The sequence below is a fragment of the Syzygium oleosum genome, unplaced genomic scaffold (genome assembly GCF_021117445.2).
Source record: "Syzygium oleosum isolate NSW1041296 unplaced genomic scaffold, Sole_v2.1 Sole_v2.12, whole genome shotgun sequence".
Lineage (NCBI taxonomy): Eukaryota > Viridiplantae > Streptophyta > Magnoliopsida > Myrtales > Myrtaceae > Syzygium > Syzygium oleosum.
The window spans coordinates 4,666,892-4,683,155 of NW_026607496.1; the positions used below are offsets into that span (position 1 = coordinate 4,666,892).

The 16,264-nt window shown below is 40.0% G+C and overlaps 1 protein-coding gene across 1 annotated transcript; it reads right to left on the reverse strand.

Annotated features, from left to right (window-relative positions):
- Window positions 1-18: 18 nt before the first annotated feature.
- On the reverse strand, window positions 19-6,221 carry LOC115672324 (chlorophyll synthase, chloroplastic). Its single transcript, XM_030594109.2, has 15 exons — window positions 5,976-6,221; window positions 5,688-5,732; window positions 5,490-5,578; window positions 5,169-5,256; window positions 4,329-4,414; window positions 4,149-4,235; window positions 4,006-4,071; window positions 3,828-3,911; window positions 3,665-3,726; window positions 3,220-3,295; window positions 3,046-3,108; window positions 2,858-2,939; window positions 1,486-1,562; window positions 975-1,022; window positions 19-543 (listed from the first exon to the last, which is right to left on the reverse strand). The coding sequence occupies exons 1-15, from the start codon at window positions 6,079-6,081 to the stop codon at window positions 481-483; spliced, it is 1,122 nt and encodes a 373-aa protein (XP_030449969.1). The 5' UTR covers window positions 6,082-6,221; the 3' UTR covers window positions 19-480.
- Between the last annotated feature and the right edge of the window lie 10,043 nt (window positions 6,222-16,264).

A 16,264-nucleotide genomic window follows, 5' to 3' on the forward strand; every position in this document is an offset into this window, starting at 1 on the left:
ACTGTTCAACCATATGGCTTGCATTCACAAATCGAAAACTTAAATTATAAAAGTGTAGCAATATTGTGCCAATCTTTCTAGGCTCTAAACATGGAAAATCAGAAGACACTGTCTGGCCAGTTTTGACAAAGTACAACTCCAACGGTGTACGATCCCAAACGAGGAACAAACTAGTGGATAGCAAAAGAAGAAAGGAAATTACAGGAAGGAAAAACAAAATTACATCCACAAAGGACGACCCCAATCTAGGAATCGTTATGACTATGCAGGCAAAACATAGAGAAAATCAGTCACCATAGAGCGAATTCATTTGTAGGAAATGACGCAGTTGGAGGAAACCTGGAAATCATTTCGAACAAGCACTGAGCCTTTTCTAGTTCACCGGAATGTAATGTTCGTGACAATGCAATCGGTGGCTAGCTCTTCCTCCATGCGGACTCCCATACTTCTCGGATAGTGGCTTCATGGACTATAGAGTGATCATTGGCTGGTTGCCAAAGCAGTGACCAGCAGACCGAGCACAAGGAATGGCTGTGCACTAGCCTGAAATTATTATATAGATGCAGTAGTTTAGTTAAAAATGCCACTCTATATAGAATTACAATCCACAATGCGCTATAGGTGGCTGTTAAAAACTGCAGTCGTTAACAAGATGATATCCAGTGCCAGAATTAGTTCACAGGACGACATTGCTCGCTCTAGGAACTCGATGCTGACTTGAGTGACCTGACTACCATTCTCAGTGAACATTCAGGACATTAGAAATCGTAATGCTATTAATCACAAAAGTTGACAAAGCACTGATATCAGCTAGATACATGTCTATCTCATCCGACAGGAACAAAGACAATCCTGTAGAATGACAAAACTAATAGAGAGCAGTCAAACAACCGAAGCACCGTTATAGCTATTTAGTTTCTCAATTCACCAACTATTTTCCTAATTTCAGACAATACAGATGAGCGAAACATTACCTGATATTTTACATCATACTTCACAGGGTCTTTCAAAAAGTATTGAAACTGCACCAAAATGAGAAGTATCAGCAAACCACAATCACGAGTTAAATCAAAATGACCAGTTCTCGAAAAGATAATATGTAACATTTGATGCTTGCAAAGCATTTTCTGACAATATATAGTTATTTGTGTGAGACTGTGACACCTAAGCACATGCAGAAGAATTAGAAAGCATAGGAAGCACTGCGAGGTGAATAAACTGATGCTTCCATTTAAACTCGTGCCGGAGAGTGATTTTTGCAAGGAAGAAAGTTTAGACAATCTTCCAAGCAGAATTAGTCTCAAAAGGAGGCCTAGAACAATATATTTGGACATGAACATTCAAGGTTAGCTAGGCCTCATTTCAGTAGGAGGAAGCAGATGATTTATGAACATATTTTTAGTATTTGCTTGGAAAGAACACTTCAAAGGAACATCATCTCTGTCAAGATACAATCTCTCACAACTTTAATATATTGGTATTTACCTGAAAAACAACTTGTGGAGCTATGAGAGCAAGGAGAGCCAAAGCATATAATGGTTTTCCAGCCCCGAGCAGATAACCTGGAGAAATTATTTTTAAATAAGAAAAGAAATTCTAAGAAGTTCAACAAGATAAAGAATTTGAACATTATGAATGCTCAAAGCATCCCATGTTCCCTTCCACCGGGTCAGAGAATATGAATGCCTTCTATGATCTTAGGAGCACTCCTAGGCCCGACGCAGATAGTTTGATCCCGTAACAGCAGAAGCAGATTCAGGTTAATATCTCTACCTCTTCCACTACATTTATATTGAACTCCTCAACATTTTTGTTTCTTCTGGGTACCTTATCTTAACAAATGGACCCTGACATAGCTTTTTGTTCAAATTATTAAACTAATTCTTCTCAAGAATCTCAACACTAATGATTTGGCAGTTGATGTTACCAAGGACCACAAATGATCTAATACTAGGTTCAATCATCTATTTCAGATCACTCACATGGGTCACATCTAAGCTAATTTTCTTTATTGTCCAATGGACTCACTGAATCAAATGATAAGAGCATTCTGACCTGCTTATTGATCACACTGAATTCGTCAAATGGTACAAAGATATCTAATGTGGTCCTACTTATATTGATTTCACCACTCGCAAGATGTCTGTCCAATATTGATTGCTGCTAGACAAGTTCCTGGCAGGAGAATATAACATACTAATGGAGGGTGCTTGTAAGACAGACATATTTTTGCCACACTGGTATAGAGCGACATACACTATATAGAAAGAACGAATGACCGATATTTGCAGAACTTGTCCCCTTTGACATAACAACTCTGCCACATTGTGATGTACTGAACAAAATTGAACGCTTATCATCACATTAAACCATATTACAATCCAGTTCGAAATGAGTATTAGCAATATTGCAGACTAACATCGACACAGCAGAATGACCGTTTGCATTGATCCATCTTGCTAATAGTTAAGTTTATCTTTTTACTGCGTAGAAAAGTTGGAAAACTTTTGCATAAATAGTTTACTGTACAACTTTCTGCTTTAAACATCTAAAAGGAGGGTGATAGTTATAAAGCGTTTGAATTGGTAAAGGTTTGGTCATGGATCATGGAAATGATTCTCAAATGAAGCTTAGCCACGTTCAGTGCATGGAAGTTGACTAATTAACCAATTCAAAACAGCACAACAGAACAAATCTAAGTTCATTTTTCAACGTGTCAGCCATCCTTCTGAAAATCGTACTAGGAGATAGTGCACTGATCTACATGCATGATGCTATTAATTTGATTCGAAATAACAATATCAGTAAAAAAATATTCAGTTTAAAAGCTATATGTTCTAGAGAATTGGTGCTATACCAGCCACAGATAGTTGAGTTATGTCAATGGCACCAACACATATCCATTTTGCAGTTTCAGCGCCAAAAGCCACTGGAAGGGACTGTTCAAAGCAGAGAGATTGTGAAAAGAAAAAAAAAACATCTTAAGAATGTTTACCATTGTTTACATAAGCAGAGCTTCCTAAAAAACTGTACAACAAAAAAAACCTGAAGGCCCATTGCCCTGTCTCCTTCCACGCTTTTGAAGTCATTTACAATGGCAATCCCCAGCTGAGAAAAGCAGAAAGTAACAGTAAACTATGGTTGCCAATATGCACTGGTTGCCTAAAAAAAAATACAGATTTCATACTGCAGTTGGCAATACTTCCCAAGGAAACATACCCCTGCTATGCTATACAGGAGAGTCAGCACGACTATATCAGGTGTAAGGGTCCCAAATAAAGCTTGACCAGCCCACCTATCAGCCAGAAGAGAACAGGAACTTGTTAACTTGAATCAGAATGTACCTAATAAAGATGTTTAACCCTTCCCCCACGTGCTGTGAGGGGACTATAAAAACAAGTTGCTCTTTATCATGTTTTAACACAAAATCATGGAGGGGGACACACAGCCACATTTAGTCTCAATTCGAAGGATACTTATGAACCTTTTTGACTTCCGTGTTTACCCATCTATTCCATTACTCAAGGCATTGGCTTTTCATTGGATAGCCAATCCCTCATAATTTACTTAGAAAAACCAAGCTTATAGGTACTTTCTTGAATGCTATTCCATTATTAGTGTCGATGAACATAAAAAATGAAAAGCCGAAAAGAGAGGTACACACCATGGCAAGCTGATATAGCTTGCTCCAAGAGCAAAATTTCCTATCCACCCGTTTTGCTTGAGCTGAAACCATGTAGATGTCTCACTTAGGAACAATAGCTAAAGTACATATGATTATCAGTTCATAAAAAGAGATAAAAGCAAAAGATAACTTGAAGAACTACCTTTAAAGGTGGAGCAGAGTATATGTACGATAGCAATGAACCGCCAACAGCAAGGTAGAAAACTATGGGAAAATCATGCCCTGCCTATAGAGAACATGGATTCAGAAACTGACCACTATTTGCTTTACTTAAATAGAAAGGAAAATGAAACAATTTGGCACAAAAGTAAATCACTTACCCATACATCTAATATACCAGCCAAGCCAAGGCCTGCTAAGAGCAACACCCAGATTTGAGCAATAACCTGGTATGGAATAATAGTCAGATAAAATGGTGTCGTTGTCACTTTCTAGATATAACTCAATCGGTGAAATCACGAACCTCATTCTCAGAAATTGCCCCCGATGGAATCGGACGATAAGGTTCATTAATAGCATCAATTTCTCGATCATACCAATCGTTCATTGTCTAGAGATGCCATGTGAGCAGAAAGATAAATCCTGTGAGTTTGAGAACATGTTGTGTCAATGTTTTGATGAATTTCAAATGTTCAAAAGGTACCTGTGTATAGCCTGTGAGACATGGGCCTGACATCATCATGCAAACAATTGATTTGGCCACATCCTCCAGATTCCAATGAAAGTTTCCTGCATGATATAGTTATTGCAATTTGTAAATAGTTGCTCAAGTTCCACAGCATCATTACTGAAATTGATATTTCAAGGCATCTTGGGATTCAATAGAGTTCATTTGACTGGTCGGCATTAGAAGGTGTAATTCCTTATTTTCTTTGGATCGTCGGAAAGGTTCTTGTATCAGATTATAACTAATTAACGATTTAAGAAGAAAAATGAAATTATATACATGAGCCATTGCCTCAGCTTGATGTTTAACATCTTTATTCCCTTTCTTTTGGTATATCATGAGGGAACAAACAATAAAAAGTCAGCAATAAATTCCATTTCATGCGTAACATTGAGTTTAAAAAGAAGTGATCAAAGAAGAACTGGAAGAACGCAATTCAAAAAGTCAGAACTTTTTTGTGCACAACAGAAGTGAGACATTTAAATCAGGACAGAGGAATTAGCTATTTGATTTCATAGCAATGAATGAGTTCTGAAAACCGCTGTCAAATGCTCTTTACGTCTTACAGTATTGGACATCCGACATGATCAGAGACCACCATTATCACACTGACTATGGATTCGTTAGAGCAGGGACATTAAAGATCCACGTAAGAGCTTTCCACATAAAATACAAATGTAAACTGCTCTTGAAGGAGTTTAGAGATATGAGAACCATGTGCAGGTAAATATGACATCTTTGGTACCAACTAGCATGACAAGATAGCAATAAGTACTGGAGGTGTTAACAACTTCATTTTGAGACTGCTAGACATACCCGAAGCAGCAGCTCCACAAACCACTCCCCAGACCAATGGAGGCCAAGTCACAGGTTTCGTAAGTTGAAGGCGAATCTTCCATTTATTCTGAAAGGTTCATCTTGCAGTATTTAGGTCCGACGCTAACTGAGATATTACCTTATTTCCATAATTCTTGGAGAAAGAAAACATCAAAGCAAACAATTTCTGAATATCCAACTACTTCCAGGCATCATAACACAAATTCGCAGTCAAAAGTCACTGAAATGAGACTCACTCCGATAGCAGGATTCGCATTGGCCATCACCCAATAAATAAACATTCGGTACGCAAAGACTCACAGTTTCTTGTGAGGCTCCTTTGATGCCAAGAAGCTGGTTGAAGCTGGAACCGGTTTTAGCCGGTGCCTTGTCCGGCACCTGAGGATTCACTGCCACAGTACATTCAACTTGAGAAAATCCATCAACATTTCTGCTGGACATGGAACTCGACGCAGCGAGAAACTTCGAATACACATAATTAAGAGATTTCGCAGGCACCTTCGTTTGTATCAGTCTCTGCAGCTCTAACGGTAAGCCTTCGTCCTGAACAGAACATCAATTCGCAACATCAATCAGGCGCGCTCACGCATTAAACCGTCGAGGCTCAACCACAGTCGCGCACAGCAGACAATCAAACGACACTTCAAACATCCAATTCGAAGACGAAGAAAAAAAAAAAAAAAATCGCCGGCGAGTCCTCGTCCGAATCCTACGGCGACGGCTCTCGACGGAGTACAGAAACACTCGCGTCCGAGCGGTGTTAATCTTAAGAGACGGGAGGCTCACGGGTGAAGGAAACGGAAATTGGCGCCGGAGACAGTCGAGCTCGAGCTCCGGCGGCGCTGGCGCCGGGGAATGCGACCGCCACGACGGTGTTGAGCACGGACGCCATGGAAGGAGCTGCAGGAGAGCCTCCGAGAAGGAAGGAAGAGAGGGAGACGAAGAAGACGACGACGGCGGAGATAAGCGGAGCGTGAGAGGTTCTTCCGACAGCCGAGCGGAAGCCAAAACAGCGGAGGAAAACCGATAGCGGAGAGCTTGTCTACGGTGTTTCGCACATCGCGCTCGGACAGTGGTGTGAGCGGGTCACGTGGCCGCGTGCCATTGGCCGAGCGGTCGGGTTCGGACAAGAAGATCGCGATGGGCTCGAGGGGCGGATCCGCTGACGTGGCGCGCGGGTCCCGTCCGCGTACGAGACGCAGCGTATTGGTCGATTTAAAAAACCATAGTTTCATGCATTTGTTTGTTTGTTGTAACTTGCAAGGTACCATTGCCTTGTTTCTATTGCATTTTGGTCTGGTCGAATCACGTTCCGTTCTCCGATATTTGAGAATCGCGGTCGATATCTCGGTGTAGGTGCGGGGTGAGATTTTTTGTTCCATGATCCTAGGGTGGGGCTACTTACAACTAACCAATTAAGAATTTCCAGATGTACTGGTACCGACAAGTAGCAGGTGCATCGAAATCGTGGTCATCGATTCTCCGGAGAGGCTACAATCACCGCGAGCAAACACGTTACTAATAATTTGACTTTGCTCGGCTAGTTTGACCAAGCCTGGCCGAGGAAAAGTTACGGGGTGTAAAATGCTGCACTTTTAAGGACCATCGCAACTATACTCATTATTACTTATACGTATCAAAATGGGTCATAGATGCACTTTTTAACCCATATTTGAGGAGTTGTATGTTCAGTAAATGGATCATGAATGAATTTAAAATAGAAAAGCTCAAAAAAAAATATGATGTTAGATGGGTTCACAGTTTACCCAAACCTTACTCACCTTTGTGATTCACTCTTCACCCTCTATGATAAAATAATGAACTTCTTGGATTGTTCCAAGTTCACAGTAGTCTTGGTAGGCCCGCCAAATGGGCTCGACTCCAGCCTAAATATCAAGACGGCTTCATTTTTCCCCATTATTTTTTTTTATTAATCTTGTAAGTTTCGTCTGTTAGTTATTGGAGTATATATTTCCTTGATTGCATTTGGCATTCTTATCTTTATTTAATATTCTAATCTTGATTCCTGTCATTGCAATCCCTGGTAAGCATAAATCATTTTCTTCAATATCTTACATTCCATTTAATTAAAATTTCAATTCCTACTACGTTATTTGTTGCTGTAATTTTATAAATTCACTACAAAATATCAACTTTCTCTTATTCTTCATTGTGAATCAATACAAACTTCAAAATTCTATGCAATGTCAACTAACGATTATATCCAAATACTATATACACATAGAAAGTTTAAAGTGAGTTAACTAGGTGGATATGAATTTTCAAAGATTGGATTAAATATGGAAGTATTATAGTAATTGTGTCGGGTGAGGTATAGGTCACTAAATTTGTGTTGCATCTAAATAGGTCATTTTGGGTCCAACCATTTTTTGCCCAACCAAAATCCGACTTGACCCACCCATTTGACAGCCCTAGTTGTACCGAATGGGTTCCTGTTAAGGACATTTTCGCGATGGCCGTGAATTTATTTTATTTTATATTTTTGGAATATGTGCACTACTGGTCTGACTTTGCTGGTATCACATCACGTTTTGTGAGCATAACGATGAATTTTCTCTAGGTTTAGACAAACCACCTTTAAGTGTCATTGAGAGGAAAATTTGTACGCGATGAGATTAAAAAGCCTCATGGTCAGCCTCATGTTTCTGGCCCAAACAATGGCCCACGTGTGCAACATTGGGCCTAAAATGTACAAAGCTTAGGTTAGCTATATCAAAGTGTTTTTCTAGGACTAATATCCTAAAAAACCTCGACTTTAGGTCTAGTCCCAATTTTACTAAAAAAAATTTTATCCCATAAAAAATCCCCAATTTTAGGTCTAGTCTCAACTCTACCTTAAACTTTTTTTTATCTCATAAAAAACTACCAACTTATACTCGAGTACCATATCTACCTTCGTTAATCCTCTGTCCAAATTCTCAAAAATCTTGAGCACAAGCTGTTCGAGCATCCCGAGCCAAACGTCTCTAGCGCGATCTCTTCGATCACAAGAGATGGAAGACTCCTGAGTATGAGAGATTGAAAACTAAGCGCAAAATCGAAGATCCCGAGCGAAATGGAAGGAAGACTCTTTTAAGAGTAAGAGCAATTAAAGAAAACCAACCTTAAGTGCTCCCGTTTTAACCCAAATTTCATATCCAACTAGACGGTTTTTTGGAGATGAATTTCCATGTTAGCCAAAACGACCTCTAAGTGGATATGAAATTTGGGATAAAAACTAGAACACTGATGTGGAAATGCTACATCACTAAGGGCAATTTTGGAAGAAGGGTGAATAGAGGCAGATGTAGAACTCAAGTAAAAGATGTGTGGTTTTTCATAATACAAAAAAAAAATTTAGGGTGGAATTGAGACTTGACAAAAAATTGGGGGGTTTTTTATGAGACGAAAAAAAGTTTAGGATAAAATTTGGATCGGAACTAACATCGAAGGTTTTTTAGGGTATTAGGCTTTTTTTTATTCACGCACTAGCATCATGCACGTGTGACACGTGCACCCCAAATTATCATAAAGATAGCTACGAACATTCTATTTTTCTGTTTCCACGTCATGCGTAATTCAATTAAAAATAGCTACAATCAAAATATGAGATTTTTTTGGGCACAAAATCTCTCATCCACAATCAACTCACGCCCACCTTTCCCTAAAATATATTGATCGAAAGCAAAAGATAAGTTAATGATACGGATCAACAGCCCACCTCCTCGCTCAAAACAAGAAAACCCTAGCTGCAAATAGAGAAAAAAGACGAACATGTGAACGGCATGCTGTAACAATCCAGTTCGACGAGAGCAGCGAGTGTTCGCCGGGCCGCAAGACCCCAACAAGGAACGGCTTCTAGCAGGTTTCTAGGTTGGCGAATGGAACACGAACGAACCGAATTGTGTACCGAATGGATGGAGAGCGGTCCCGTGACATACATGCGAAGCCGGAAACGTTTTTGGACATAATGGCAATGCTCAGAATTGGAGCTCTAATGTTAAGCACGTTCGGGTGAGAGCACTACCGAAATGAGCAAGGACAAAATCGTGAGGCTCGGTACGGAACGGGCCAAAACGGATGGTATCTCCAGCGACTTAACCTAGAGGCGTTGCGCATGCATATGCCGATCATATGTTCTTTTTGAAGTGGCTTGTATTCTTGGAGCCTTTGCTGATCCAAACACTGAGGATGTTCTTCTTCATCGTCCCAAAGAATCCGATGTTGTTGTTCCACTTCCATTGGATATCGTGCACGACCACGTCATTCGCTGGCTTGTTGCTAACCTTTCTAGCCGTATCCAATAAAGAAATCAGTTCCCACATCCCCACTATCCAGCATCCACATTGGCGCATATTCTAAATCATATGCCATCACCTTTCTCAAAATGGACTTTTTTAAAATCATAGCTTTTGGGTAAATTAAAAAGAATGGATCACCTTTAAGTTTCTTTATTAGCCCTAAAGGCGTATAGGGTTGTAGGGGATTCCGGGTTATGGCCAAGATTTTGAGAATCCAAGTTGACTGCTTGGAAAAAATTATTGTCCCTCGAAATCGTGGTACTGTTTGGTAATAGACCTGATTAATCGGTGGGTGGTAGTTCGGCGGACCCGTTTAGACCCGGCCGAGCTCGATCGGCCGGAAAGGTCGAAACGGGCACGTGATTTCCTTCTCGGGTGGCCCGCGTAGGTCTGCCCGGCCCGATGATCGATTACTTATCGAAAAAAAACTTGTTTAGTAACCTCTAATTACCTCTTTTTTGTCGTTATGCCAAACCCAATGAAAATGAAATTTGGGTCTTCTAGTTCCTGAAAACGTGACCTTCAAAAGAAGCAGGCAATATTCGTCTCCACAAGTGGCTCTCTCTCAACATAGCTTTCAGCAAAAGCTTTCGATTCTTTCTCCGACATTTATCAAGCATCTCGCTGGTTTAATTTCGAATTTTCTTTTACCTTTTCTTGGGGAGAATTTTTGCTTTTTTTTTAAACAGAATGCCCATTAGAATCTTGAGGAACTCTCGTAATTAAGTATATTATTTACATTATCTTAAAAGAACCCTAGCAAGAATCTCTTGACCTGCGAGCAGGGACAAATTGAGCTTAAGATAGATAGCAAGTCTGTGGTGTGTTTTGAATTTAGTGAAAAGGACGATGGAGGAAAGAAAAAACAAAAGCACTGTAAAAAAAAAATAGACCAAGAGAGGGTTTCGGGACGGACACGTGTCGCTCGTTCAAGCTCTCTTTTAATTTTTTTCTTAAATTTATATTCACAACTAGCCGCGAATTCGTGACATGCGAGGATACTATGTTAGAATAAATAAAATACATTATGTGTATTCTAATCGCTCTTATCTAAATTTTGTAAATCCTTAATCTTTTATTATTGGGAAAAATCACCGAAAGAATCGCCCACGATCGACATATTTCACTTTTTTTTTTACATTTAGCATGACAATGAATATCTTTCTCTTGGAACTTTCTCATCGCAATATATTTAATCTTCTTATAACTTCACCATAAATCCAAAGACATATGTTTGTAGGTCCACGTGAAATTGAATTGGCACTTTCCATGTAACAATCACAAATGCAAAGTGATGACTAAGCAAGAGAGAAAAAAAAAATAGAGGATATTATAGATGAAAAGATTTTTATGGAACAAATTGTTTAGGAAATGGCCGTGCTTGGATATTTTAATATTAGAAAAAATTAGTAATTTTTTTCATTAAAGCACAAATGGTCTTCTTAACACTAAAAGTCACAAGTTCCTCAAAAATGTCTCATTTCGCTTAATCCCTTTCTTTAGAAAGACCATTCAAATAAGTCTAAGAAATTAGCATCCTAAACTCGTCGCACAATTATACTAATCCTGGAAATGTGTTCTCTGTGACGCCGCATATAGAGCGGGGGAACTAGATATTAAGGATGGGGTTTAGCCGCCGACAAAATCACGGTTTTTTTTTCTATTTTCCTAATCAGCAAGTTTTTTTTTGCTACATTTTGATAATTTTAATTCACTATTCTAATCGACTTGTCATTGAACACAAAGAAAACATGTTAATCATGTTTCTTGACCTAGATGAAATCTCCTTTTCACCCTTTACAAAAACTAAAGTTTCAAGAAATCGTTAAAATATGGATCTTTGTGTTATTTTAATGTTTATTTACAATTAGTTTATATCATATTCATAAATTATTCTAACATTAAAAAAGCGTGCCCAATTATTTATTCTGTAAGGCGTGAGAAAAATGTGTCATGTTGTGAAGTCAATTCAGGCGAAAGGAACATCGGTCTATACCCCGCGCGGTGGATGAATTTGAAATAATGACACAAGTGATCTCCAAATTTTGGCTCAATATTTAATATAGTCTTTGAATTTTTAATTTGTTCAATGTGATCTTTAAACTTTAACTCAATATATAATATGGTCTCTAAACTTTTATAATTTGTTCAATATGATTTCTGGATTTTTGGTACATATTCATGATAATGTTCGGGAAAAGTGCCAAAAAAGTTTTAAACCTTTTGCATTAGTGCCAATTTAGTCCTAAACCTTTTTCTGGTGCCAATTCAGTCCTAAACATTTTGCATTGGTGCCAATTTAGTCCTAAACCTTTTTTTGGTGCCAATTCAGTCCTAAACCTTTTAAATTGGTGCCAATTCAGTTCTAAATCTTTTGTTTTTGTGCCAATTTAGTCCTTCTGGTCAATTTTGACCGGAATTTGCCGACGTGGACGCCTGCCGGCCGGCGGCCGATCACCGGCACCGACATGACGCAGACGTGGACAACTTTAATAATATTTTAATATTTTTTTGAATTTTTTTTTTCCTTTTTTTTCTTTTTTTTTCCACTTTTTTTTTGTCCCCCTCTCCTTCCTCTGGCCGGTCGCCGGTCCGGCGACCGGCCAGAGGCCGGCGAGCTCGACCTCGCCGGCCACTGGAGAGGGCAGCGGCCTCGCCTGGCGAGGGCTAGTCTCGCCTTGGTCGGGCGAGGCTCGACCTCGCCAGTCTGGCGAGGTCGAGCCTCGCCCAACCATGGTGAGGCTCGAGCCCTCGCCGGAGGCCGTGGTGAGGGCGAGCCTCGCCATGGTCGGGCGAGGCCCGACCTCACCGGATCCTGGCGAGGTCGAGCCTCGCCCAGCGACCTCGCCAGATCCGGCGAGGTCGGGCCTCGCCCGACCATGGCGAGGCTCGAGCCCTCGCCGGAGGCCGCGGCGAGGCCCGACCAAGGCGAGGCTCGCCCTCGCCGGGCGAGGCCGCCGCCCTCGCCAGTGGCCGGCGAGGTCGAGCTCACCGGCCTCTAGCCTCTGGCCGGTCGCCGGAACGGCGACCGACCAGAGGAAGGAGGGGGGGACAAAAAAAAGTGGAAAAAAAAAGAAAAAATAAATAAAAATTCAAAAAAATATTAAAATATTATTAAAGTTGTCCACGTCGGCGCCGGTGACCGGCCGCCGGTTGACAGGCGTCAACGTCGGCAAATTCCGATCAAAATTGACCGGAAGGACTAGATTGGCACAAAAACAAAAGGTTTAGGACTGAATTGGCACAAAAAAAAGGTTTAGGACTAAATTGGCACCAATGCAAAAGGTTTAGGACTGAATTAGCACAAAAAAAAAGTTAGGACTAAATTGGCACTAATGCAAAAGGTTTAGAACTTTTTTGGCACTTTTCCCGATAATGTTCAATGTTGTTATTCCATTAATTGAAGTCCACGGATCACATTGAATAAATTAAAAGTTTGGAGACCACATTGCATGTTGGGCTAAAGTTTTATTGAACAGATTAAAAGTTCAGGACCACATTGTACTTTGGGCCAAAGTTCCGAGACCGTTCGTGTCGTTTTTCGTGTGAACTTTATTTCAGTTCCGATGCTCCTAGCTTGAGCCTTTTGTAAATAAGTAATACTTTCAATTCTACTTCTAATTTCCTTTCATTTCGGGTCACGGTTTAATTCCGATCGATTTCAGCGATCATTTCCGCGAAATCCGATCGATTTATGGTCAAGTTCCGAAAGAAAAAAGAGAGCGGAATTACTTTCCGCCTTTCCAATCGTCCGAATTTTCGAGGTCTTCCCTTTTCGATTTAAGGGCCCCCATCGGTTCAAGTTTTTCATGCGGGTTAGTGGGTCGGCGAAATCCGATCGGTCTACGGTCAAGCCCCGAAGAAAAACGAGAGCGGGATTACTTTCCGCCTTTTCCAATCGTCCCAAACCAGAGCGTATACCGCCAACGACAATCTAACAAAACTCCCAAAGAGTCTCCTTACGAAGTTCTGTCTTTGTTGCTTTGCAAAGGAGGGACCACGCCCGCCCGAGATATCATTTCTAGGACTTTTGTTATCAGGTGTCCTTACGATTCTCGTTAAAAATCTGAACATGATCATTTACGATGCATCGTCTCTCTCTCTTGTGATATACAATCACGGAATCGGAAATAGCAGGATTTCGATATCGGGTATGATGATGGACGGGTCCTCTTTTGTTTTTAAAGACATGTGCGCGTACACACACACGTTGCATTGTGGATAACGAAAATGACTCGTCAATCCACGTCCCGCAACACTCCCAACCTGAGTGCCTGTCGAGTTGTTTTCGGCCTAATCCCTCAGCCTCACCTTTTGAGGTTCCTAACGCGACAAGTGCTAAAAGGGAGCCGGCCATCGTCCTTTCTGCTTTCTTCCTCGCGTCCTCCTTTTTTAACCCATAATAGACGAATGAGCTCTCGCGCGCATTAGAATCATGACCCCCAGGCCCCGGCCCGGGACGCGTGTAATCCCATGATTGGGATACGGCGGGATTCGCCGGTGCATCCGGTGCGTGCACGACTTGCTCCTTTGCACAAATTTTAGTTCGCCCGAGCAACGGAGGAGAGCGCGAAAACACGAGGTCTTGTGCCCGGAGAAGCGCGGTGCGGCTCGATTCTCGTTCGGAATGACATCCAAATGGAAGAGATGAACTTAATCCCGATGTGCTGATGCTTGTCGATAATGAAGATATTATTGGGGTGTCTTCGACTTTAAATGCTTTGTATCTACGTTTCGTGAAAAGGTCGTGCCAAAATCTTAGCCGGATTAGTATTGTATATAGTTATGAATGGACAAAATTGTATCTACAAGATTTCATATGATTGTCAATGATGAACCTTTCGTCTTCCATATTAGAATGCATAATGATTATCACAAATTCTATGAGTTCCCCGTCATTTCAATCTCATTGACAATTTCGAATTCATATTTCGAAAGTGCATCATAATATGAGCCAAGTATTGCTATTGTTCTTGTCTAAGAAAATCTTAATCCTCTACACGAAAATTGAGTCGGAATTACATTGAAAAACTAGTAAAAGAGAACATGCTTATGAGTGTCTAATTAACTCGTGATTTGTTCGTTCTAGCATTCCTTTATTTCTAAGCTATGGCCTAATTAGAACATGGCTATTTCACGACATTTATTAAGCAAAACTTCCGAGCCGAAAACCGTTCGAGATGGTAGTGTGCTGGGTCAAGAGCTGGTCATTTTAAAACCCGACTCGCTTCGCCCGTTTGATGGATCCAGTCAAGACTTTTGAATGCTCACGAGGGGGGACGCCTTCACTAGTTATGCACTTCCGATTCTACTATGGTGAGTAACCTTATCCTTGGTATGGTCAAAATATGCCAGTAGCTTAAAAAAACCATCATAAACCAGCATTAAAATTCCTATGAATGATCACGAGATAATGATACAAACGATTTCCGAATTTTGACCTAATATGCAATATAATGCTTGAACTTTTAATTCGTTTAATGTGATAACCGAATTTTAACTTAATGTACAATGTAGTTTCTGAACTTGTAATTTGTTCAGTGTAGTCCCTCAACTTTTGGTGCATGTTCAACTTAATCTATGAACTATACGAAAATATCCAATGTTATCTTTTCATTAATTTAAGTTCAGGGACAATATTGAATATTTTCATATAGTTCATGGACTAAATTGAACATGTATCGGAAGTCTAGAGATCACATTATACATTGGGCTACAATTCAGGATGATATTGAATAAATTAAAAATTTAGGGACATCTTGTAAATTAAGCCAAAATTTATGGACTATTTATATCATTTTTCTTTAGTTACGTGGGTTAGGGTTTGTCAAGGTTGTCTCTTTCCCACTTTTTTTTTTCTTTTTCCCAATTAAGTAAACAGCAATTGCAAACCCCATAACCATCGACGCCGTATCTCACTGATCAAGGCAACCCCGGGACGCTTTCTACCAAAATTATAAAAGTTACCCCAAAAGCGGCGATCGTACAAAAGCGAGCCTCGCACCGAAAAAAAGATGAAGATGATTTTCTTAATAATTTTTATTTTTGTTACCCTTTACATCACCAGAAAAAAAAAAAGGGCAGAGCACTCAAGCCCTCGCTTAAATGAAATGGCACATATAGTCTTTAAATTTTGACCCGACATATAATATGATTCTCGAATTTTTAATTTATTTAAATGGTTCTTGAACTCTTGGTACATGTTCAAATCAATTTCTAAACTATATGAAAATGTTCAACGTTGTCTCCGAACTTAAATTAATGAAAGGATAATATTTGATATTTTCATATAATTGAGGGACTAATTTGAATATTTAACAAAAATTTAGATACCACATTGGATCAATTATGAGTTCATTAATGACGTTGCATATTGGGCTGAGATTTCGGGGATCGCATCGAACAAATTAAAAGTTCGAAGACTACACTGCACATCAGGTCGAAGTTCAGGGACCGTCCGTGTCATTTTTCCCAATCATTTATCGATAAATCCATTCAAGCCAACAAAATCCAAAAGCCTTTAGCGAGATGATTATTAAGCTCGATTGATAAATTGTCACGGAGGCCACATTACTGAGATTGAGAATATTACAGGGGGCGAAATTAATTTAAATAGGATTAAATATTGAAAAAAAATGGCAAATTAAAAAAAAGGAAAAAGGAAAAAACGGGAAGCAGAAAGGCGGAGCTTGATAGGGAGAGAGAATATGTCCTCTCTCTCTATCTCTCTCTTCAGGCTATAAATACCGCAGCACGCAGACGGTACTGAAAATT